The sequence below is a fragment of the Falco cherrug genome, chromosome 5, assembly GCF_023634085.1.
Source record: "Falco cherrug isolate bFalChe1 chromosome 5, bFalChe1.pri, whole genome shotgun sequence".
Classification (NCBI taxonomy): domain Eukaryota; kingdom Metazoa; phylum Chordata; class Aves; order Falconiformes; family Falconidae; genus Falco; species Falco cherrug.
Window position 1 is genome coordinate 34,727,857 of NC_073701.1, and position 23,829 is coordinate 34,751,685.

Genomic DNA, 23,829 nt, shown 5'->3' on the forward strand with positions numbered 1-23,829 from the left:
GCCTTTCTTTACCCTGCGCAGTGAACTCGGTGGACGGGGGGTGTGCTTCAGCAGGGGGCGCGCTGGGAGCGGGGTGTGGCGCTCTGCGCCGCCGACTTCCGCTGCTCTATGGTGAGGCCGTTGGAGCGGCGCTCTAGACCGTTCGGTGCGCTCTCGATGGCTCGGCGGCGCCGGGCCGGGTGGGTGGGCGGCGGCGCGGCGCTGCCCCGCTGAGGAGCCGGCGGGCGGGGCCCTCCGCCATGGAGCCCGAGACGCTGGAGGCGTGCATCAGTGAGTGCGGCCGGGGCCGCCCTGCCCCTCCCGCTGGCACGGCCCGGCCGTGGCGCCAGCAGATCCCGGTCGCCGCTGTCGGCGGGGACGGGTGGCGGGTGGCTGGGGTGAGGGTGCGGGTGTCCGGAGGGCGGGTGGGGGTGCGGGAAGGGGGGCGCTCACGGAGCGGGGGAGCTGGGGAGGGGCTGGGGGTCGTGGTGTAGCGAGGTGTCAGGGCGGGCCCGCCTGCCGGGCTGCTGGGCCACCGTGAGGGGCGGGTGGCCGCGGGGCCCGCGGGTGAGCCCCCGCAGCGGGCAGGTGTTCCCGCAGTGCCGGGGGGGCAGGGCGGCGGTGGCCAGGTGGTTGGTGCACGGGGCTTCTACAGGAGGGGGCAAGCGGACGGAGCGTGGTTTTCCCTTCGGTGCCATCCTCCGCTGAGGCACCTCGTGGAGTTGGCTGGGACTGAGCTGGAGCAATGTTGTCTGTCACCTCCGCAGGGTGGGAGCCTGGGGAGATTTTTCTCACCGTCCTCTTCTCCCACCTGCAGACAAAGCAACAAACCCCCTGAACAAGGACCTGGACTGGGATGGTATCAATGCTTTCTGTGAGCAGCTCAATAAGGAGCTGGAGGGGTAAGTGCTTCGTCCTTTCCCCAGGCTCCTCCAGGTCACAGGCCTGCGTTAGGATCCCCCCCCCCAGTACAATTCAGTGGGGTTGTCCTGAGAGCTGAACAGGCACAAAGCCCCTCGAAGTGAGGGTGGGTGGGGGATCCTGGTCCGCTAATGGAAAGTTCCCCCAGGGTTTTGAGGCATCTTGGTGTCTCGTCAGTGCCTTAAACTTGCAACATGCTTTTCAACCCTGGATTCCAACATAGAAACACAGGTACCAGGCTTTTCATCAACAACTGGCTAGCTTCTTTTTTTTCCCTCACTCATTCCAGTCCTCCGCTTGCTACCCGACTTCTTGCCCACAAGATCCAATCTCCGCAGGAATGGGAAGCTCTTCAGGCCCTCACGGTAAGGACATCTGCAGGCCAGTAGAACTGGATGGAGGGGGGCCAGAGTGTGGACTTGCTCCAGTTTGACTGGAGGAGCACGGGAAGCTGAATTCCCCCTGAGAATGTGCTGGACACCTGGGTCCTTGGGTAGGAGAGGGGCTGAAGGTGGCTCCACAAGAGAGGAGTGGTGACTAGTAGGAAAGGTTTTGTTCCTAGGAAGGCTTATAGCCTGTTGAAGTTGACAGAAAGCTTTTTGGGTTTTGTTGCGGTGGACTTGGTAGTATTAGGTTAATGGTTGGACTCAATGATCTTAAAGGTCTTCTCAAACCTAAATGATTCTGTGATTCTTAATTGTGTTGTGGCTCCATGCTGCAAAAATCTGGTGACTGTGAGCTCTCTAAGGGTATCCCTTTCCATGGGCTGTTGAGCCACCTCTGCAAAGACTGACCCCAGAGAGGAAAATCTTCCTGCTTATTTTTGGGGGGTGCTTGGCCACTTGGGAGGGAAAGGGGCTGGCCCTATGCACTGCTCTTAAGGACAGCCATAGGCTCCGTGCCTGGCAAGGGGGGAGCAGGATGGAGCTGGCTCCTGAATCTGTGCTGACCCCATGCTGGGGTTTACCTTGCCCCTCTCCCCAGGTGCTGGAGTCCTGCATGAAGAGTTGTGGCAAACGCTTCCATGATGAGGTGGGCAAGTTCCGCTTCCTCAATGAGCTCATCAAAGTGGTGTCACCCAAGGTAGGTCTTGGCATTGTGCTGGAGGGCACTGGAACCTGGTGGTAGGAAGGCTTTGGGAAGAAGTGGTGGCTGAGCAGAAAGGTTAGACACCCTCTGGGATGTGGGGGAAATAGGACAATGGCAATAGGAGGTCTAGTCCTTGTCCCCTGGTGAGTTTTCTAGTGGGAAGGTGAGCTTTCACCTGTCTGCTAGAGGGTGATCTTGATGCAGCAAGCTGAGGGCCAGCTAGACATGATGCAATCAGCATTTGTGAGACTATTCAGCTCATGTGCGTGCCTGGAGTCACCTTTCTTGCATCTCTGTTGGGCTCTTCCTGTGCTGCATGTGCTCAGGAGCCTCCCCCAGCTCTGACATTGTGACCGTGCCTCTCTGGGGTGTCTCAGCCTGGTTGAGACACTCTGAGGGCAAGCCCAGGCCTCGTTAGCAGTGCTCTGGCAAGTCCATCTGAACCACCAAGCCATTACCAGCTCCTGTGCTGATGCTGCTGTTCCTGCAGCAGAACAAGCTGTGCGTGCTCTCCCATTCAGTTAAGGCAGTTAATGCCAGCCAATATAGAGTTAAGGGAACACAGACTGAATATGACTAAGGAAAGCCTTCATCTGCCAGTCACAGCTTGTGATCTGTGATCATGAATAGCCATGGACAGTGACAGCAGCATCTTAAAGTCCTCTTGCTAGATGCCCTGGAGAGTGTCCGCTACCTTAAGCCACTGGCTTCTGGTGGCACGTGCACTGTTTCTACCACCAGTGGCCTCAGCAGACCCATGGGAGAAGGGTGAAGGGTGATTGTATGGCAGGGAGAGAGTGGTAGTGTTTGATCATCTCACCACTGGGTGCTGGTCATCTGGGGAACACCTAGCTCTAAAGGATGCCAGGCACATGTAGAGTGGAGAGTGCCCTTGAGAGAGAGGGCGGGGTCCCGCCCCACCGGGACCATCCCACGGCCCTTTCCCCTCCCAGCCCTGCTGTCCCCTCATTCCTGAAGGGCTGCCTTGCTGAGCAGCTTCTGTTAGCAGTAGCCTTTCCTTCACTAGGCAACAGACCTGCCTGAGCCTTCCCACCTGTTCCTGCATGTTGCTGAGGGGCTGCTGGTGCAGCATTTCTCCCACCTCTTGTGCTTCCTGTGGAGGAAACCAAGCACAGCATAGGACATGTTGCAAGGGCCTCGTGAGCCTTCCTGCTTGCTTCCTCTTTCCTCCTCTTTGTGCCGTTGGGAACTGTCTCACTTCTTCTGGGGGAGGGGAGGAGAGGAACAGGCCAACAGGCTTGCAACGGCTCAGATCAGCTTCAAGGTGCCTCTTCTCTTCATCTAGTATCTTGGAAGCCGGACACCAGAAAAAGTGAAGTCAAAGATCCTGGAGCTGATGTACAGCTGGACGTTGGGGCTGCCTCATGAGGTGAAGATCTCGGAAGCCTACCAGATGCTGAAGAAACAAGGTGAGAGGCAGAGGTTTGAAAGGGGATGGTGCGCTCTCCCTCATTTTTTATCTGGGCAGAATCTGAAACAGATTCTCCCTTTCCTGTGCCCAGACCCAGCACATCCATCAGTCTAGCTCAGCACCAGGGGTTGGTGAAGGAGAGGCTGCCCAGGGGCTCCTAGCTGGGAAGAGAGAGTTGCTGGTGGTCTGAGTTGCTTTATGGGTTGGAGGGAACATCTGCGTGCCCCTACAGGAGATGGGACACTGGAGAGGTCTGGGGATGAAGGGCTGCAAATGCTTTGGCAGTTGATGCTGGGTTTTTCTAAAAGAGGACATTGATGGGGAGTAGAGGGCAGTCCTGGATCTTGGGTAGTGGGAGCAAACCCACGCATCCTCAGTCACAGCTGCGTTTGGTGGGCCATTAGGGAAGAAAAGACCTAGGTGGCAGTGCCATCCCCCAGTGGGTGAGTGTCCTCCTGACCTCTCCATTGCTGTCTGTCTGCTGCAGGGATTGTGAAGTGTGACCCAAAGCTGCCTGATGACACTCCTTTTCCACCACCTCCCCCTCGGCCCAAGAACATAATCTTTGATGATGAAGAGAAATCCAAGGTAAGGGCTCTGTGCAAGGAGAAGGACAGCAGGCAACATCTTCCCTGCTTCAGGATCTGCTGTCCCCCTGAGGTGGAGGTCCAGAAAGAGTCAAGGCCCCTGCTCCACATGCTGTCCTTCAGAAAATGCACCACAGGAATGCTGAGGGCCTGCTCCAAAATCACGACAAAGGGAAGTGCCAGAGATGGGGCATGTGATGGGTCTGTTTGACCTTTGGAGTGCTTGCTTAGCTGCAGGATGGTGAAGCACTGACATTAGCCAGCAGGCTGTGGGAGGTTACTGCTGTGCATTCTCCAGGCTTCTGAGTTATCTGGCCATGAGGGTTAAATCTCAGCCCCAGATGCTGCTGCTGTCTCTTCCCCACCACCACCACTGCAATCTGCTTATCGCCCAGCCACTTATACCCTCCCGGACCCATCCTATATTGCCTTTCCGTCAGAATTGTGTCACCACTCAGACAAACCTCTGCATTATCAGTGCTGATATATTTAAGCAGGAATTAGGCTCCTCTGGGTCTAGTTCTGCAGTAGAGGTGTGGTGCTGGTTTGCTACAGGGCCTATATTTTGCATCTGTGGGTCACAGTGTGCAAATGAGGATTTGTAGGTGGCCAGTTCACTGACTGCAGAGGGGGAGAGAAAGTGAGAGCTCTTCCTCTTCACCAGCTGCACCTGTGAAGAGGTCTGAGTAGGAATCCATTACATTCCCATGGCAATTCCTGCATAAACCAGGCTTTGTCTCTTTCTCAGTACTATGCTGCTGTGCTCCAGGGTCTCCATGATGTGTATTGGGCGCGCAGGAGCAGGTTTTGAATGCAGGGGATCTTCAGGGAAAGACATGTCTTACATAACCAGAACCACAATGGGAAAAGGAAGACCAGTTGTACTTCTCTCCCTGGCCTCTGGTAGCCCACAAGGGGCTTTCAAATAACGGGCATTGTCTGCTGCCTCTGACACATATGAGTTTGGGGCAAGGACAATTACTGGCTCTAGTGTTGCAAGAATGACTGTGGCTGCCACCCCTCAGCCTGGGCTCAGAGATGCCCTCTCTTTTGCAGATACTGGCTCGTCTCCTGAAAAGTTCCCATCCTGAGGACCTCCGGGCTGCCAACAAGCTCATCAAGGAGATGGTTCAGGAGGTGTGACTGGGGAAAAGAGAGGCTGGGGGGTCATGGTCTGGGTGGCAATGGTTGGCACCGAGGGAGCAGTGTCTCTCTGTCCTCCTGCAGACATACAGAGCTTCTGCCCAGAATTTTGCAGCAGCAGCTGCTAAAGAGTCTGTGTGATTTCTGCCATCCCTTGGCTACTTGGAGGAATGGCTTTGGGTGCTTTCTGTGGCCCAAGCCCTGCTGCAGCATTAGATCTGTGGCAATTCCATCCCTGTTTGGCAAGTGCCAGCCCAGAGGTGATCTGGACTTTTCCACTGGAGTGGGAGCTGTTTTGAGGGCAGCATTGCTATGCCATAGTCCAGGGAGTTGGTGTATTGGCTAGTCCAGCCTTCCTCCTCTCCAAGCTGCAGACAAGAGCAAGGGCATCCTCCCCCATGTGCTTCCGTTCCAGGACCAGAAGCGCATGGAGAAGATCTCCAAGAGGGTGAATGCCATTGAGGAGGTGAACAACAATGTGAAGCTGCTGACAGAGATGGTGACAAACTACAGCAAGGGGGAGACAATGGAAAGCAATGAGGACCTAATGAAGGTAAGGAAAGGCCATCCCAGCATCCTCCCTGGGCTTACCAGAGATGGGTGACCCTTATCCCCCAAGTTCCTCCTGCCAGTTTTGTACCTCCAGCTGAGCATCCCGGTGCTTGCCTCGGCACCCCTTTCCTCTCTTCCCCAGGAGCTGTATCAGCGCTGTGAGCGTATGAGGCCCATGCTCTTCCGGCTCGCCAGTGACACAGAAGACAATGATGAAGCTCTGGGTAAGTGTATCTGGCCTTTCCCATTCTGTCTCCTTCCATCTTCGTGGGCTGCCCATGGCGCGGCATCTGTCAGCAACTGTTGCTCTGTTTTGGGTGGCCGTTCACTGTAGGTTAGTTTATGGCTTGGCCCTAAGTGGGGACACGTGGCAGCAACCAGCAGCGTTACAGGCTTCCTCCGCTTCATTGTAGTAATGATGCTTGAGCTTGTCCTGCTGAAACTGCCATGGAGGTATCAGCATACCCTGGTGCAGTCTGCAGCAACAACTGCAGAAACACCATCTGCAGTAGGCTGTTAACAGCTCCCTGGGCCTTGGTTTGAAGGAGTAAACAGAGTTGGGTTATAAAAGTCACTTTCTTTGTTTCTTCGCAGTTTTCAAACTTAACTTCCTACCTGTTCCATTTCAGCGGAGATCCTGCAAGCCAATGACAATCTGACACAGGTGATCAATCTCTACAAGCAGCTTGTAAGGGGAGAAGAGATCAATGGGGAGACGGTGGCTGGTCCCCTTCGAGGTGAGACTTGGGGAATGGGGACAGGAAGGTCAAGCAGAGGGGACCGTATTGCTGGTTTCCTGTAATGTAAGACGAGACGGAGAGATGTGGAAAGGTGAAAATTGCAGGTCAGAGTGGAGCTGGTGAGATGAAGAAGTGGCTTGTGGAAATGACTGATGTGTGAAGAGAGGGAATTGGAGGGGGGAGCAGAGGGGGAGTTTCCTCTCCCAGGTGGGAGAAAGGAGGGGAACTGGCCTCAGCACACTGGATAAGGACTGGATAAGGTGTCTTAGCTTGTTCCTTTGCAGGCAGCACCTCAGCGCTTCTGGATCTGTCAGGCCTGGATCTTCCAGCAACAGGCCCTTCCTACCCAGCCTTGCCCACCCTTTCAGGTGGCTCAGCAGTCCCTGTGCCTGACCAAGCTGGCTCTGTCTCCTTGCTGGATGATGAACTCATGTCTTTAGGTGAGAAATTCAGAGCAAAAGCTCTTTATTCTCTCCTTGACTCTGGACAGTCTGCATGGATGGTTCTCCTTGTGGCAGGAACTTGAATAAGGGGGAGCTCTGGGAGAGGTGAATAATGAAAGACCAAGAAATGTCCTTCATTTAGTGTGATGGAGAAGGAGGGGAGGACCTTGCTATGATTCTGAACTTCAGTACGGTGGTGTTTTCCAGGCTGGTCAGAGACAGCCTGCAGGGATGTGGCCTCTGATTTGCTGTGGGAAAACTGACCTGGCAAGTAAATCAGGAGTGATGCAATGGCCATCCCCTGATAGGATCACAAGGGTGGATCGCCCCCAGCATCTCATGTTTACTCCTTGCAGTTGAAGTCATGAGCTGACAACAGATGCATGGGACTTCCAAAACTGTTCACTTGGAAATCTTGTGAGGTGTGAACCCTAGAAGGCTCTAGAGTCCTGCTTTTCCCAACAAAGTGTTTGTTTCCTAAGATGGGTGCTTTTGGGTACAGCAGCATGAAGTAGACGATGTGGTCAGTCAGGCTTGTCAGCCCAGTAGTATTCACTTCTCTGCCAATTGCAGTGAGAACTAGACTGTAAATGAGGGTCTCGGGGCAGAAAAAACACTGTCACCCTTCTGGCTCTCCCCCGTGCAAGAACGGGGACCAGAGACAGAGACCACATTGGTGGTTCTGTCCTGCTGCTTCTGTGTCTCACTCAGGCCCCATTTAATGCTCTTACCCACTTGGTAGCTAGGCTTCATGTTTGGTTTTACCCCCGGCAGGCCTAAATGACCCACCACCGCATCCTACCCAGGCTGGTGACAGCAGTGGCTGGAACAGCTTCCAGGTAACATGCTGGGAGCCAGGGCAGAGGGTGGGAAGGGTGGTTAGAACAACAAATGGAGTAGGTGGGGGCACGTCCCACATCTGAGAGTTGGTGCTGATAACGCAACCCTGCTTGGGGGGCTCTCCTGTGCACTCTTTTTACAGTCATCAGATAGCAACGAGCTCAGTCTCACCCCTATCGTGGCGACACCACCAGTCAAAACAGATGCTGGTGCGTCCTCCCCCAAACCTCCTTTCACCAGTGGCCTGGATGACCTGGACCTCCTGGGCAAGACTCTGCTGCAACAGTCTTTGCCTCCAGAGTCTCAACAAGTGCGATGGTAAGCAGGGGTAGTGCAGTCTCACATCTCTCCCCATTATTTCCATTTTGGGGGTGCTGGACACGACATTTCAGTGCCCTGTTCTGCTCCTTGCCCTCTCTCTCCCTACAGGGAGAAGCAGCAGCCACCCCCCCGGCTCACCCTGAGGGATCTCCAGAACAGGAGCAGCTCTGGCACTACGGCCCACAATCCCAGCACTCTGCCCATGCTCCAGAGTGTTTCTCCGAACCCTACACTGCCCCTGACCTCAGAGCTGTCTGCTCCTGCTACGCTTCCAAAAGCTGCTACCACACCAACAGGAAGTACTGCAGTCCCACCACGGCCTCCTGCCACCACACTGCCCCAGGAGATCTTGCTGGCCAACATCACTGTGCCTCTGGAGTCAATCAAACCCAGTGAGCTGGGGCAACAGAGGGGGGCAAGCTTAGGGGGAACAAATTGTGCACATGGAAGGGAAGAATGTGAGGAAACTTCTTGCCTGTTGCATTTTGTGAAGGTTGAGGAGGAGTGGTGTCTGTCACTCCCATGGAGTTTGGGTGATGGGGAAATGTTACTACAGGGCCAGTTCCCTCCTGGTTGACTGCTGCCTGTCCCTGCCTTTCCCACAGGCAGCATCCTCCCTGTGACAGTGTATGATCAGCATGGCTTCCGTGTCCTCTTCCACTTTGCTAAGGATGCCCTGCCGGAGAGGCCTGATGTGCTTGTGGTGGTGATTTCTATGCTTAGCACAGCCCCGCAGCCCATCCGCAACATTGTCTTTCAGTCTGCCGTCCCCAAGGTAAGGCAACGGCTGGGTCTTGAGGTCCACAGATTGGGCCAAAGTGTGATTCTACTTTTGCAGGAAAGGCAGGGTGGTGGGTTCAAACAGCTCTGTGGGGCTGAGAGTGAGTTATGTTGCCTTCAGATTAGCAGGAACCAGCATGTTGATTTTCTTTTTGACTAGACAATGGAAGCTCCCTAAATACGGGAGCAGGGCCTCTGGCTGCCAAGTCCCTCTCAGGAATGTGAGATTCTCTTTTTCTCTCTCTAGGTGATGAAGGTGAAGCTACAGCCTCCCTCAGGCACGGAGCTGCCGGCATTCAACCCCATTGTCCACCCCAGTGCCATCACACAAGTCCTGCTGCTTGCTAACCCACAGAAGGTAATAACACCGTCCTTGGGGCGTGAGGAGAGGCTGGTCTTACTGCTTGGGCAAAGCCTGCCTACCCTGTCCTGTTCCCTCTGCTGTCTGCAGCTTCTGAGAGACCTGAATGCTTTGTGCCTCATACCTTTCTTCCCTTCTCTTCTGACTGCTTATCCTTTCTCCCCCATGTCCAGGAGAAAGTGAGGCTACGGTACAAGCTGACCTTCACCATGGGAGAGCAAACCTACAATGAAATGGGGGATGTGGACCAGTTCCCCCCGCCAGAGTCCTGGGGAAACCTCTAGGGCTGCACATGGCAGGCACTACTTTGCAGAGTCCTTGAGAAGCCAGCCCTGTGGGGCTGGAGCAGCCTGAGGAGATGGGGAGGGGGGGGGGGGGGTGCACTGCTCACACTCCATCCTCCAGATGGCTGGGCAAGGGCCAGAGGGAGCATGCCTCAAGGAGGAGAGCAGAGACACCAGGAGATGTTCATCCAACAAGACTACTAGGAGTGGAGTGGAAAGCTTTGTGTGGGTGAACAGTTGCCTTCCCTGCTCTTCCCAAAGGCAACACTCCCTCCCGACCTGTCCAGCTTCTCTTCTAACCCTGCTTTCCCCCTCTAGGTGCAGTGGGGAACAAGGATGGGGAGCTTTAACAGCCTCAGCCTGGGGCAAGGCCTAACAAAGGAAGATCCTTTTCCTTGACTGTCCCCTCTATGCTTCCCAGCCCTTCAGCTGCTTTGCGCTCGGTGTGCTCCCTCTTGTTCCCCTCCGCTCTTTGGAGTTGGGCCTCAGCCACTCCCTGTCTGGTCAGAGCACACTGGAGCTGCTGTGGAACAAGGCTGGACAGAGACTAGGTGTCTCTCCAGTACCGGAGAGCAGGCAGCTGTCCTTGCTTTGGAGGGGTCAGTGGGAGGCATCTTCCTATATCTTCCTCCTTCCCGCTGCTTACAGAACTGTTGGTGGGAGGTGGGCCCTGGGCTGGGACCCCAGGGGCTGGGAAGTGCTTGCTCTGTGCCTTCCCAGCCCCTTCGGCAGGAGCTCCTGGGCACTGAGCCTCTGCAGCAAGGAAGCCCACACCCTTCCCAGACACTTCATCTGCCACAGCAAGCTTTGGGGGCTCTGTCAGACTTTGTCCCATGTGCCAGCCCTGAGGGGCGTGCTGTGGTGAGGTGAGTCGCCACACAGCCTCCTTGCCAGACAGGGAGAGGAAGCAGCACGTTGTCTTCCTCTGCCCTGGCTGGGCTGGAGAGCTTGGTGTGGCATGGGGCTTTCTCAGCTCTTCAGTGTCTTCTCGGGGTGAGGTAGGTGATGGGCTGGGGGTTGGCGAGAGACTGGAGCCCAGCCCATCACCAGGGGACACCGCTAAGCTTGGCATTGGGATCCCAGGTCTGCAAGGGGGGGTGGGGGGTGCGGGTGGGCGTACAGCTGTGCCTTGCACACCCTTGCCCGCAGCCGTGGGCAGGCCTGGCTCCCTGCGGTGAGGAGAGGGCTTGCCCCAGCCACCTGATCACTGTGACACAAGAGCAGGGATCTGCAGGCACGGAAGAGACCAGGGGTGGCATGTCCCAAGCACTCCCCATCCCAACAGGACTCATGACCGCAGGAGGTGCTTCCCATCCCTAAGCTGGTTTTAAGAGGGCTTGATCTTAAAAGCAGGGGCAAGCTGTGCCCTGCATTGGCTTGCCAGAGGTACAAGGAGGCCTGTGAAAGATGGAGGTGAGCAGGGTGTCTCGCACTCTTGGCTTGGGGACAGCAAAGGTGAGGTGTCTTGGAGCTGGGCACAGCACGTGGTAGGAGGAGAGGGGGAAGCAAGGTCTTTATGCTGGGGTTCTGCTGTGTCTTACTTCCCTTTCTGGTCTCTTTTCAGGGTTTTGTATGGGTTTTTTCTTTGCAGATCTTGTTTGGTTCTTGAACAGACTTGTATATATTTTCAGTGCAAAATTCTGTAAATGGAAGAAAACAAACAAAAAGATTTAAAATTAAACGCCCGGTGCGAAGAATCTGCTGTATTTATGGGAAATAAAGAATTCTTTACTGATCGTGGCCCTCTGATTTTGACCCAAGGCATCCATTTTCCCCTTGCCTTTCCTGACCCCTAAGGAGCTCTTTCCACCCTGCAAGGGGCTGTTTGCAGCTCAGATCCTGCCCCTGTAATCATCCCCCGGTCACCTGGGCCCTTGTCACTATGATTTCCCCACTCCCATGAGCAGGGAGAGGGGATGGTGGAAGTCCCCCAGCTGGTCTCAATTCCTGTTTTGAGAGCAGAGTCACTTGCAGGCTGCAAGCTGGGTGCTGCCTGCTTTCCTCCCTCCCCAGGGAAAGGCAGTGGGCAGGGGCTGGTGCCCAGCAGCCCCCGAGGAGCAGGGCTTGAGCTCGTGCCTATGCTCCACATGACTGTTTGCAGCTTCACTGCTGCCTGTGGTGGGACTTCCTCCCCTTCCCCAGGGCTGCCTCTCAGAAGTGGCCCTGTGGGGCAGTTTTATGGGAGGGGTGCAAAAAGGGGGATCTGCTCTGGCAAGCAACAGCCTGGGGCTGGGAGCAAGTCTCCCGACATTGCACGGGAGGAAAAACACCACGGCTTGGCCACCACCTGATGCAGCCAGCAAGGATCTGGAGGGGGAGGCTCTTCTGCATCTTTGCAATAGGTGCTTGAAGCCTTTGCCTGCTTTCGGTGACCACAGTGCCTGTTAGGAGCATCCCCAGGGTTTGTGACTCAGGTGTATTTGGCCACAGGTTTAGAGCAACCTGGTGTTTTGGGCAGGGGGGGCAGTGCTCCTTCACCCAGTCCCCACTTGAAAACAGCTGCCAGCGCCGCTTTGCTACACACTCACTGGAGATTTGCCCCCCACCAAGGAGCAGAGCCCAGCAGCCCCCATATTATTGCTCCTTAGGCTTTGGGGCACAGGTGGTGTGGCCTTTCCAACTCCTTTTCCTTTGCAGCTTGTCTCATCTGCCCACAAGCTGACCGCTTCCCATTTGAGCTCGGGTGCTAGTTCCTTTGCCAGCCGTGTAACCTGACCGACTGCAACCTCTGATCTTTCTTAGTGCGGAAGGAGGAAAGTCCCAGCTGCAGGTAGCCAGAAATAAGGCGAGGTTTACACCTCACAAAGCCAGAAGCAATGGTGGTGATGATGTGAGGGGGATGTTCTTAGACAAAACAAAAAAAGCTGAGCCCTTGTGCAGCTCTGCAGTGAGCAGGCAGCACCTGAGCCTGGGAACCGGGAGTTTGTGGTCCCCGTGCAACTGTGTGCAACCGCTGCTGCTGCTGTGCATTTGGCCCAGCCACCCTGCTCAGAGCAGCTCTGCCAGCGGTGAGGGTGCAGGGTGGAAGGGGGTCTCCCCAGGGCTTTGCAATGGCTCTGGAGACCCTCTGCAATGGCAGGGAAGGAAAGAGGGTGAGGGGCACGGAAGGGATTGGAGGGGTGGCTTTGCTGCTCATCCTCCCGCTTTTGTCACGACCAGGGGGATATGTCGCAAGGGGAAGACAACAGAGCTACATCTGCAAGCGTGGAGAGGTGCTCGAGGGGCACTGGCAGTGTTTGGGTGACCAGACAGGGCAGAGTACACCCAGGTACCCCCTGTGGTACGCCACATCAGGCACCCCGTATGCACTGCACAGCTAGCTGGTGTGGCTGTGGGCTGCCCTGCAGAGCAGCTGGTGGTGGGCAAGGCAAGGCTGGGGGGAAAAACCACCCCAGCTGAGACAGAGAGCAAGAAACAGCGTGGGCCCTTTGCTCGGGCTCGGCAGCAGCGTGTGCTTGTCCTGCCTTGTTACGTGTTTGCTGTAATATTTCCCCTTTAAGGCTGGGCTGAAGTTATTTATACTTGTGGGGTGGTGACAGGAACACAGAGCGGAGTAGGAGCCCTGAACTGCTCTTACCTGATCTGCGGTGGAGGGGCAGACAGAGAAGGAAGGAAACTCAGAAAAAGAGAGGGAGCAAGAGAAGGGAGTCCAAGGGAGGGAAAAAGAAAACAGGGAGAGCATCCCTGGGGAGAGACAAGGGAGAGAACCAGCTGGGGAAACAGAAACGGGGGAACAAGGGAAGGAGAAAGGAGAGGAGGAAGGAGGAAGAGATCCTCAGGGAAAAGCAAGAGGCACAGTGGCTCCGGGGAGCCGAGGGGCTGCCAGTATCCAATGCCAAGCATTGCCAAGGGGTGCTGAGCGGGTACAGCTGAGAAGAGCAGCTCTCGTGGACTCTTCCCAGCTCTCAAGATGATGAAAAGGCAGATTAACTGGATGCGGCAGCAACTGTCCCATCCCAATGTCACCAGCCGGTAAGAACTTCTCCACTACCTGTACCGGAGGGCTGGGAGGGAGTGGGGTGCAAGTCCTGGAGGGCTTGCACTGGGGCTGGACTGACCTCCCAGGGCCAGGGGCCAGGGAAAAGGGGAAAGGAGGGAATGGCCCCAGGTTTGGAGCATCTTCAGCATAAGCTAGGGGACTGTGGCTTCCTGGCACCCCCAGAGCAGTGGGGAGGTTGCACTGGTGCTGCTCAGCAGTGATGTCATCCCCAAGCCCAGCTACCTCTCCCAGGGTCCACAGATGCTGCATCCACTTGGAAACAGGCCTTTCCCAAGCCTGGCTTCCCCAGGATGTGAGGGCAATGGGGAGGGACCTTCCAGCCACATGCCTTTGGCTGTGCGGGGACCAGGAGGATGTTAGGAACTGGGATTTTCCCTCCCTGCCGAGCCTCAGGTGCCCCACAGAAGACAAATGCCCTGCACAGCTCTAGCTAGCCCAGCAGCACAGGTGTCCTGGGGTGCCCTTCAAGGAGAGGATTAGGGATCCTCAGAGGACCCGTGGAGGACTTACAGCTTCACACAAACCCCTCTGGCCTCATCCTACCTCCACCACTTCCTTATTTTTCTCTTTGGGTTTCCAAAGCTCTGCCCTTGCAAAACTCAGAACTGAAATTACAGGGCTGAGCCCTCCCTTCCCAACCTCCTTATTCCTGCTTTCCTACAGCCACCTCTGCATTCCCCAGCACTGGGAGGCTGAGCGGGAACAACCGTCTTCCCTGGACCACTGAGGTCCTTTAGCCAGCTGAGCAGACTGGCCACAGGGAAGTAGCTCCTACATCCTGGTGGCCTCCTGCTCATCTCGCATTCCCTGAAGGGGACCATGATCCCCTTTCCCATCCATCCTCACTCAAGACATCTCATCTCCATGCTAGATGCCCCGTTGGGCAGACAGGAGGTCTGAAGTAGTTTGTGCAGTCCAAGAGCAAGCTCTTCACCCGCTGCAGAGCCTCCCCTCTGCAGGCTGAGATCTCATGTGATTTTGCTTGCATTCAACCAAGCCGCCCCCGTTTCCTGCAGCTCTGTGGCTGCGTCCCACATCGGCTCTGGCTGGTGGTGAAAAGAGAGAAACATACAGCAGCAGAGGGAAAGAAAACAGGGTTCCCAGAGCATAGCAACAGCAGCAGGCCATGCAGCAAGGTTTCCTCTACAGGAGGCACCAGGGAGGTTTGGTGGCGATGGCAGCTGATGGGTTTTGAATTTGGTTATGAGCAGAATTCACTGCAAACCAGAAGTTTCCTGTGCCAGATTCGCTCCTAATACCTGGTGCAAAACCAAGCAGAGAGCTGATTTCATGTAGGCACTTCTGGAGGGGCTGGTGTTGGTCTCAGTCCCCAGCTTGACCACAAAGGTATCCTTCCTCTGACACTGTGGCCCCACAGCTGGTGTCTACTTTGGCCTGCAAAGGCACATGCTGGGCCCCAGCAGCACTGCCATGGATTAGCCTTCAGGGGAGAGGTGGGAAGACCAGTAGGAGGCTTCACCAGCAAACATCCCACCCCTGCTGTGGCCCTGCTAGGCAGCCTGTCTCCAAGAAACAGGCCACATCTGGACGTTTTGACTTCTGAACTAGAAGCCCTGTCTGATGGGGTGTCCACCAGCCAGAAAAGCTGGCTGCCTTGCCCTGCCCCAGCTGTTCCCGTACCCCTGGGCTCATTCTGCTGATACCTTTGTGTGTGATGGTCTGGGCCATAGCCAGTGTCTCCTGCTCCTAGGAGCCCAAAGAGTGGCAGGTCAGACAAATAAGGACCTGCGTTCCCAAGGAGGCTGGGTGCAGGTCACCTCTAACTGCATCTGCTGATGGGTCTTTCTCCTTCCTTCACAGAGCCCAAGAAGCAACCGAGCTCCTGCCAGAAGATTTGCTGCAGGTGAGGTGCAGGCTGGGCCGGCAGGCGTGTGCCTGCTTGTGCCCGGGTGTGGGAACCTGCCCCGTTCCTGCCTGCGATTTTCTCTGCCAGCATGTCCAAGTCATGGGGCTGGGATCTGCCTGTGTGCCAGAGGGCAACTCCAGGACCACGGTGTTAAGGGAATGGCAGGCTCCTACCACAGGAAAGGGCTTCCCCAGCTGCTTACAGAGGGATGAATCCTGACCAGATCTGTGCTTCCTTTTCCCTGGACCGGGGATGCTCTGGGCTGCAGCAAGATGCTGGGTGGGCCATCCATGCCCAGATTTGGGTGGTGGGGAGATGGCTTCAGGTGCTCACAGTTGGCAAATGGGCTTCCTCTGTCCCACCTTTCTGCCCCCAGATTGAGCAGAGGATCGAGCCAGCCAAGCGAGCAGCTCACAGTGTGTCCAAGAGGCTCCAAGCCTGCCTGCAGGGGCAATGCGGCTCCGAGATGGACAAGCGAGTGGTGAGTAGACTCCTCCCACCACAGCCAACACCCAGCTCTGTTCCCTGCCAGCAAAGGGGATGCCAGGCACCTGCTTTGCAGGTTTTGCTGAAGGGTGGCCCAAAGCTGTGTCCAGCCTAGCTATCTCCAGCACTGGCCACCAGCATGTGCCTGTGTCTCCACAGAACAGGGCGACCCTCCCAACCAGCACTAACTTGAGACACTCCAGAAACAGAGACAGTGTCTTTACGTTGAATAACTCTCCACAGCCCTGTTGTCCATGCCCCTTCCCAAAGCCCTGTGAACCTCTGGCACCCACAGTGCCCTGTGGTGAGGAACACCGCAGTGCAGCCAGGCACAGTGGTGCCACCACTTCCTCCTCCTCAGTTTGAACCTGCCACCATCTTGCTGGCAGGTGCTCACCAGCCCTTGTCTGGGAAGAAACAGTAGATCCCTCAGCACTTTCCTTAGCCTCCCCATGGTTCTGTGGGCTCCACTCTTCTCAGCAACCTGACAGGGCCCAGCCTGGCTTCATTATTCTCAGTGATTAAACTGCTCCATACATTTGAAGCTATGGCAGGCCTGGGCTTGGTGAGGACCTCCATCGGTATCACAGTCCTCCACAGAGGACTATTTTAGAGAAGAGTGAAGGTTTTCTAACCAACTATGGAGCCCTGGTGCTTTGTTTAGCTAACTGGATCCTGCCTTCGGCTGAAGGGACATCCAAAGGGCCCTTCCTCGGGCGCCAGGACCAATGGAGCTGGGTGGGCCAGGGGAAGATGTGGGGACCCAGACCAGGGTTTGGCCACTCGCTTTTGTGGCATGCTTAATGGGGAGGGAGCTGCCACACACCAGCTCACCATCTCTTTCCCAAATCCTTGGCTCTGTACAGAAGAAGCTGCCCTTGATGGCTCTGTCCATGACGATGGCTGAGAGCTTCAAGGAACTGGACACTGAGTCCAGCCTCGGGTAAGTGCCAGTGGGAGAAAGTGCCAGAGACAACCCCAAAAGATACCAGACCCTGGCAGTGCCACTGTCTTGGCTCAGGGGCTCCCACAGCCAAGCTGAGCTATCAAACCCTGTGCTCAGAGCAAATGCTGGTGTTGGAGTGGGAGAGGGGACAGCCAGCACCTTCAGCCTCCAATTGCTGAGGAGGGCAGGGGCTGGCTTAGGGTCCCACGTGGGTTCGGTGGAGGGTGTTGGATCAGAGAGTGGCATGGCTCCAGCCTGCAGTCATTACATCTCTGTCCCCATGCAGGAAAGCCCTGGAGATGGGCTGCTGCATACAGAGCTCGCTGGCCAAAATCCTGGCCGAGTTCGAGATCGCCCTGGAGCACAACATCCTGCAGCCGCTCAACAAGCTCAGCGAGGTAGCCCTGGCTGCCCTTCTAGCTCTTCTCTCCCATCCCACCACCCCCCTCCCACATCCCCAAGCCTCCCCTGCTCACTCTGCCCCCTCTCTCCCCTAGGAGGAGCTTCCTATCATCCTGAAGCGCAAGAAGGCCCTCCAGAAGTTGATTTCTGACTGGAATGCAATCAAGAGTCGGTATGGGGCACACTGTGAATAGGGGACCAGCGCATACAGGGCACAGCCCCCAGCCAGGCTGTGGGTGAGAGGAAGAAGACTGCCCTAGGGAGTAAATTTCCAAGGGCTGGAGGTGAAGCTGAAGAGGCAACAGCTTTTTGGGAGCGCCCAGCCAGCCCCTTTCTGCAGGTGCATCCTGCTCTGGGCTGAGCTGCTGGCTCCACGGCACAGGACAGAAGGGCAGTGCCATTGCCAAAGTCAGAAAAGTGCCCTGGCACTGCTTGGTACCACTGAGATTGCCCCACTCCAACTCTTGCAGGGTAGCCCGTGCTGTGCCATGTTTCTCTGAGAGATTGGAGGAGCCATGGATCACTGATGGCTTGTTTCCACACTGTCCTCCCTTTGGCTGGAGGGAAGACAGGAGGGGACATCTCAGGAACAGGGCTTGGGAAGGGTCCTACTGACCCCAGGTGTTTCAGTCAGCCCTGCTGGGTGCCTCCCAACTTGACCAAGTCACACCCCTTGGTGCGGCAGTGTCTCCTGAGTGAAGGAACTGAGAGGCACTGACCTAGGAAAACCACCACAGGGCAGTACTGGGATTTGCTGTCCCCCTCATGACCCCCATACCCCTTCTGCACACCCGTCCCATCCCACACCCCTGACACTGAGACTGTGGGCTGTGTCTCTTCTCCCCTTCCAAAGGCTGAACCAAGCTGCCAAGAGCTCCAGTAACAGCGCTGGCACTGGTGCTGGCCCAGGAACATCTGCTGCTGCCAACAAACTGGAGATCTTGAAGGAAGAGGAGGAGGAGGTGAAGAGGAAGGTGGAGCAGTGCAAGGTAAGAACACTCCCTCCCTCCTCCAGGGCAGCTCCAAGGCTGCAGACCTGCCCCCCTGCACTGGCCCTGTCTGAGGCGACCCCAGCCTGAGATGGATGCAGCCAACTGGCACATCCCGCCCTCTGCAAGCAAACTGGTCCCTCAAGGAGCAGAAGTAGGGAGATGCCCCGAGCCCGGGGAAGAAGAAAAGGATTCAAAGCATAAGTTGCTGCAGAGAGGAGGCTCCAGGGGCTAGAGCTTAGGGGATCCCCTCAGGCTGGGAGCCAGCCAAGCTGGGGTCTGTGCTGGGTGGCAGGGGACTTTTGCATCAACTTTTTCCACTTCTGCCCTGTTTCTCTGAAAAGCTCAGTGCCTTGTCTGGGAGAGCCCATGGGCTCACCAGAGCTGGAGGTGCAGGGACCTCTGAGCCACTTGTGCCAGGACCCTGATCGTAGAGCGGGTTGCTGCCGCTACCCAAACGCAAGTGATGGGGGCAAGAAGGAATCCCCCCATGGTCCCAGCCTGCCTCCTCACTGCACCCAGAGACCCTGTCTGGATGACTCAGCCTGGACAAGGGGGCTTCATGAAGGTGTCCCTTATTCCTCGGGTGCCAGGGAGGGGGTGGAAGATTGCTCTTCTCTGTGACTCCCCAGGACGAGTACATGGCTGACCTCTACCACTTCTCCACCAAAGAGGACAGCTACGCCAGCTACTTCATCAAAGTAAGTCTCCTCTCACACTCCTCGTCGGTGTGTGAATGTCTCCTGGGGTATGTCTGAGCCCAGCCTCATCCCCATCTGCACCAAGCCCTCTGCCCAGAGAAAGGGCCAGCCCCAAGCACCAGCAGATGCCTAAAGCCAGCCTTGCTCCATGTATTGCAGGTTAATGCCACCACTAGAACCAGCTGCAGAGCAGCTCCTTCTGATGATCCCTCCTCTCCAATTTGCCCTCTACCCCTCACTACAGACATGGTCCCACAGACCCCAGGGGAGTTCCCCTTGCAGTTACCCCTTCGCCCTGTCTGTGTGTGGGTACAATGTCCTGGGTGTGAGGCTCCCCATGTCTCTGAGAGGGGCTGGTGCCAAACTGAGTGCTGTTTCCATGCCCCCTGTCTGACAGCTGCTGGAAATCCAAGCCCAGTACCACCGACAGTCCCTGGAATCTCTGGACTCAGCTCTGGCAGAGCTGAAGGAAATCCACAGCCAGACAGGTACCCATTGGCTCCCCATGCAGCCCAGGGAGGGCTGCAGTCGAGCCTGGGGGATGCAAGTGTGGCTGGCAAGGCTGGGAAAGGCAGGTTTTCCCTCCCTGCGCCTGCTGCTGCCTCCCATGTTGCACTGGTGGGTTGGGGACTGCAGGTGGGCTGTCTGCCCTGTTTCTGTCTCCACCCAGCCAGGCTCAGCCCAGATCAAGATATCACTGTGGCTAGATGCCAGATGTCCCTGGCTCCTGCTGTCCCTCCCAACATTCACCTCCCTCTTCCAGAGCCCTCCTTTGCTGCAGACACCCCTATGGCGGGGTACTATGGCGTGCCCCTAGAGATGCACCTCAAGAGCTTGGGCCGGGAGATCGCGCTGCCCATTGAAGCCTGTGTCATGATGCTGCTGGCCTCTGGCATGAGGGAGGAGGTAGGCAGTGCCCTTGACACCCCCACTACCCACTCCCCCAAAATGCAGCCCCCCATTTCCCTCTCTGCCCTATCCCCAGGGACTCTTCCGGCTGGCAGCGGGCGCCTCAGTGCTGAGGAAGCTGAAGAGCAGCTTGGCCAGTGGCTCCAATGCCCTGGAGGAGTTTTACTCAGACCCCCACGCTGTGGCTGGTGGGTGCCAGTGAGGTGGGGCAAGGGGACATGATCAGGCAATCCCTGCCATCCCCCAGCCACCATCGCCCTCACCACTCCCCCTCCCCTCCCAGGTGCACTGAAATCCTACCTGCGGGAGCTGCCCCAGCCTTTGATGACTTTTGAGCTCTACAATGAATGGATAAAAGTGGCCAGGTGAGTCCAGCCATTGGGACAGAAAAGCCTGGTGGGGCTCAAAAAGCCCCTGATAACCCCCCCTCTATAGCTCTGGCACTCGAAGCAGGGCTGCTCGGCCTCCTTTGCCACATGGGGAGATATGAACATAGTGTTATGGTCTGTCCCATGCTCAGCAGAAATCCAGATGGCCCAAAATCTCAAAGAACAGCAATATAAACATGGCAGGGAGAGGCAGAAGGCTGCAGCCTTTTTGGTTGCAAGAAGATCTTAGTTTGTGAAGACCCACTTGGCCTCAATGGTGTGAGTCCCACCTCACTGGCCCACCAGTTTGGCCTCTTGCTTTCAGGATGGAAGGGGTGGCAGAGGAGACACAGCAAAAGCCCGTGGAGAGGGGAAAATGATCTTTCCAAAGATCGCTTCTCAGTGCCAATGGACCCCATAGTCACAGTGAAATAGGGTAGCTGTTCAAGGCAAGGCAGCGCTCACCCCTGGGCCCACCTACAAGCTATATTATTACCATACTAAATCCCTCTGAGCCTTTGGGGTGCAATTTTGTCCTCCACAGATGCCTTACTTAGCTGCCCAGTAAAGGCAGCAGCAGGGCATCTCCATCCCCAGTGCTATGGCCCACACAAGGCGCTTAACACTGGCCTTCCTCCCTTGAACCCTGTGTCCTTCTGCCGTAGGGAGCAGGCTGAGGTCTCTGCTCCTCCTTCTCTCTTGCAGCTTCAAGGATGTTGACAGCCGTGTACAGAGCCTGCGAGACACCTGCAGCCGCCTGCCCCAGGAAAGCTACAACAATCTGAGGTGTTTTGAAGGGACAGGGTTTCTTCAGCCCCAAGCAATCACCAGAGGCAGCTGTTCCCTCCCCAAATCCATACTTACCACCACCTTGCCCTCCTTTTACCCCACAGGTATCTGATCAAGTTTTTAGCCAAGCTGGTCGAACACCAGGAGGTGAATAAAATGACCCCCAGCAACATTGCGATCGTGCTGGGCCCCAACCTGCTGTGGTCACAGCAGAGCACAGGGTAAGGCCTGGCGCAGACGGGGGGAGGCAGCTCCCCAGCCCCAGCTGGGGTGCCCTGAGCGCAAACGCTGTGGGAAAGGCTGATCCAGCAGCCTGCAGGCTGGTCTAAAGCACCTGTGCCTCTTCCACCCTCAAGTCCTGTCCCTTGTCCCCGCAGTCCCCAAGTGGCATGTCCCGTCACCAAGCGCATGTCCTCTTAGCCACTCTGCAAAGTAGCAGAGGAAGAGGCTGAGACCCAGAGCACTGGTGACATGGATAGCATCCAACACCATTGGTGTCCAACACTAAACCAGGGTCTCCAGGACAGGGAACAACGCCCACCTCCTGCCCTACCACCCCCCGTTGGCTGGGCTGTCTCCCCTTTGGGATCTGCCGCCTCAGGAATGAACACCAAAAGGGTTAATACCCCAAAATCCTTCTTCTGATGCCTCCCCGCTTCCTGTCTCTCAGAGACCCCATGCAACTGGACTTGGCCTCAGTCTCCTCCATCCAGGTGGTGGGCGTGGTGGAAGCCCTCATCCAGAATGCAGACACCCTCTTCCCTGGAGGTAGGGCCAGGCCCCTGATGGGAAGCAGGGTGGAGGGGAGAGGAAGGGAAAGGGACATTTCTCCATCCTCAGGAGGAGCAAAGTGGGGGGCTGCTGCAGTTCCCCACCATGGGGTCATCAGGGGAAGCTCTGGGAGGCAAACACTCCCTCACGGGCTCTCCTCCTTTCTCTCCACCCAGAGGTAGATTTCAACGTCTCAGGCATGTTCACGCCACCTGCAAACGTTGAGCTTGGTGAGGCCACCCTGGTGGAAGAGATGGCCCCTGAGGCCCCTCCAGCTGGCACCCCCACTCTCCTGGATGGAGAGGCGTAAGTCTGGTGGTAGCTGAGGGCTTTGGCTGTCCCAGCTCTCCCCATGTCCTCCCCCATCCCATCCCACGCCAGGGGCCGTACGCTCACAGATGGATGTGAGATGCCTCACGGCCAGAACCACCATGACCAGCCAAAGGCTGACTTGCTCCGTTCATTCTCTGCACAGCACCTCGAGGGACCCTGAGGCCAGGTCCCAGCCAGTATCCCCAACGCTGACCAGATCGTCTCCTGAAGCTGTGGGGCTGCTGGCTCCAACAATGACTGACAACGCTGCCCCCAAAGGTTAGGGTGCCCCAGATGGCACATTGCTTGGGAAATGATAGCCCCCTATGCCACCTGCTCTGGTTTGCCTTCATCCCACCACTCCCTGCACAAAAGGGTGCTGGGGATGTCCCTGCCACCAAATGAGAGGATGGGCCTCTGGCTGAGTCACTGTGGTCAGGATCCAGCCCCTCATTGCATGCTCCAGCCCCTGCCAAGGTGGGACTGTGGGAAGGACAAGGTAGGTCCTCCAGTGTCAGGTTGAACACCCTCCATTAAAGAGGTGTCAAAGCTCACGGGCCCTTGTGAAGAGAAGAGGGTGGGAGAAAAGCCCCCAAAAACTGGTGTGCACTTGGATCTCCAGTATGGGAGCTGGGCAAGAGGTAGTTTGTCCATCAGTCTGCCTGCAGCCCCCTGCCTCACCCACGGCTGGCACTGCAGCCCCCTCTGCCCTGGGGACAGAATCTCTGGCAGAGGGGACCCCAGCCCACGCCAGCTTTCTTTCCAGGCAAGCGCCCAGCTCCAGCCCGACCCACGATGCCACCACCACCCGTGGCCCAGCCCCGGAGCACAGCTCCCATGGTGGCAGCCCTCGAGCACACAGCCAGCCCCAAAGCCCGGCCACGGCGGATGGCTGGGGCACCCAGCCGAGCACCCTCTGTCCCGCCACCGCTCCCCCCGCAGCCAGCACGCCGCCTCAGCCGAGATGCCACATCGTCCCCCAGGCCTCCCACCGATGAAGCCAACATGGCGGCTGCCTTGCACTGTGCACTGGGAACCACTGACAAGGAGCAGACGCTGCCTGAGGGAGGAAGGAGCCCCCTGGCCACATCCCCACCAGAAGGACAGCCCACAGAGAACTGAGCAGGGTCGGGGTGCAAGGGCACCGCAGGGCCGGGGAGATGGGGTCCGGTGCCCCTCTGGGACCCAGCAGGCACTGTGAAAACGCCAGGGTGGCCTGAGGGACAGTGCACCCCTCCATCTTGCTCCCGTGGCCCGTGCCAGCTATGACCCTCTGCCTGCCTCCCCTTGCTCTCCTGTCTCCACTGAGCCTTCCTCCCCACCACCACCACGTCCCTGCCGGGGCCCAGCCACCACTAAGGGACCTGACTCCCTGCCCAGCATTCCCCGATCATGGGCGACCCCCTCAAGTCCCCACGAGGGGTCCTCCCACGCCTGGAAGGCAGGAGGGGGTGACGCAGGGTGCTCCCAGGCACTGCCTGCCAGGTTTGGGATGGCACGGGCACCCGTGGGTGCCGTGATCCCAGCCCCTTCTGCCCCATTTTGCCTTAAAACGTGCTGCCCCAGGGACACACACAGTCAGATATATATAAATAACTAAATAATTATATATTTTGCAACTAAATAATCTAAAGAGCTGGTGTCACAGTCACAGGCAGGTGCAAGCAGGGTACTCCTGGCAGCCACCTGCCCAACAGGCTGCAGCCGGGAAGAGGGAAGGGGAGCTCCCCGGGGGCGCCACGGCGGAGAGGCACGGCTCAGCCGCAGGGCGGGAGGCGAGCCTGGCGCTCCCAGCCAGCGGGGCGACAGCTGACCAA

General features: G+C 57.0%; 2 protein-coding genes across 5 annotated transcripts; both read left to right on the top strand.

The window, feature by feature from the left end:
• Positions 1–3: 3 nt before the first annotated feature.
• On the top strand, positions 4–11,207 carry GGA1 (golgi associated, gamma adaptin ear containing, ARF binding protein 1). 2 transcript variants are annotated; one of them, XM_014286300.3, is made up of 17 exons: positions 4–111; positions 797–881; positions 1,190–1,265; positions 1,885–1,983; positions 3,296–3,419; positions 3,909–4,009; positions 5,065–5,145; positions 5,567–5,704; positions 5,846–5,927; positions 6,333–6,440; positions 6,728–6,883; positions 7,661–7,725; positions 7,869–8,044; positions 8,156–8,439; positions 8,653–8,822; positions 9,075–9,185; positions 9,362–11,207. In XM_014286300.3, the coding sequence occupies exons 4-17, from the start codon at positions 1,900–1,902 to the stop codon at positions 9,470–9,472; spliced, it is 1,791 nt and encodes a 596-aa protein (XP_014141775.1). In that variant the 5' UTR covers positions 4–111; positions 797–881; positions 1,190–1,265; positions 1,885–1,899; the 3' UTR covers positions 9,473–11,207. The 2 variants fall into 2 exon arrangements, with proteins under 2 accessions (XP_014141775.1, XP_055566653.1); XM_055710678.1 differs by lacking the exon at positions 4–111 and adding an exon at positions 119–270.
• A 1,401-nt stretch (positions 11,208–12,608) lies between these two features.
• SH3BP1 (SH3 domain binding protein 1) lies at positions 12,609–23,652 on the top strand. Of its 3 annotated transcripts, none has more exons than XM_055712026.1 (18): positions 12,616–13,444; positions 15,294–15,336; positions 15,716–15,820; positions 16,692–16,768; positions 17,058–17,169; positions 17,269–17,345; positions 18,027–18,162; positions 18,756–18,863; positions 19,261–19,351; positions 19,627–19,769; positions 19,849–19,960; positions 20,056–20,137; positions 20,846–20,926; positions 21,034–21,150; positions 21,600–21,697; positions 21,877–22,006; positions 22,176–22,291; positions 22,779–23,649. In XM_055712026.1, exons 1-18 carry the CDS (start codon positions 13,383–13,385, stop codon positions 23,132–23,134), a joined length of 2,046 nt encoding a protein of 681 aa, XP_055568001.1. In that variant the 5' UTR covers positions 12,616–13,382; the 3' UTR covers positions 23,135–23,649. The 3 variants fall into 3 exon arrangements, with proteins under 3 accessions (XP_055568002.1, XP_055568001.1, XP_027671889.2); XM_027816088.2 differs by having other exon boundaries at positions 12,621–13,444; positions 18,795–18,863; positions 22,779–23,647; XM_055712027.1 differs by lacking the exon at positions 20,846–20,926 and having other exon boundaries at positions 12,609–13,444; positions 22,779–23,652.
• Positions 23,653–23,829: the final 177 nt, after the last annotated feature.

Excerpts from the sequence above, each read along its gene's own strand:
- GGA1 (XM_055710678.1), top strand. The coding sequence starts at position 240 with ATGGAGCCCGAGACGCTGGAGGCGTGCATCA. Across the intron at positions 5,928-6,332 it reads AGACAATGATGAAGCTCTGG|CGGAGATCCTGCAAGCCAAT; the intron begins GTAAGTGTATCT and ends GTTCCATTTCAG. Across the intron at positions 8,440-8,652 it reads TCTGGAGTCAATCAAACCCA|GCAGCATCCTCCCTGTGACA; the intron begins GTGAGCTGGGGC and ends CCTTTCCCACAG.
- SH3BP1 (XM_055712026.1), top strand. The coding sequence starts at position 13,383 with ATGATGAAAAGGCAGATTAACTGGATGCGGCAGCAACTGTCCCATCCC. Across the intron at positions 18,864-19,260 it reads ACGCCAGCTACTTCATCAAA|CTGCTGGAAATCCAAGCCCA; the intron begins GTAAGTCTCCTC and ends CCTGTCTGACAG. Across the intron at positions 19,961-20,055 it reads AGACCCCCACGCTGTGGCTG|GTGCACTGAAATCCTACCTG; the intron begins GTGGGTGCCAGT and ends CTCCCCTCCCAG.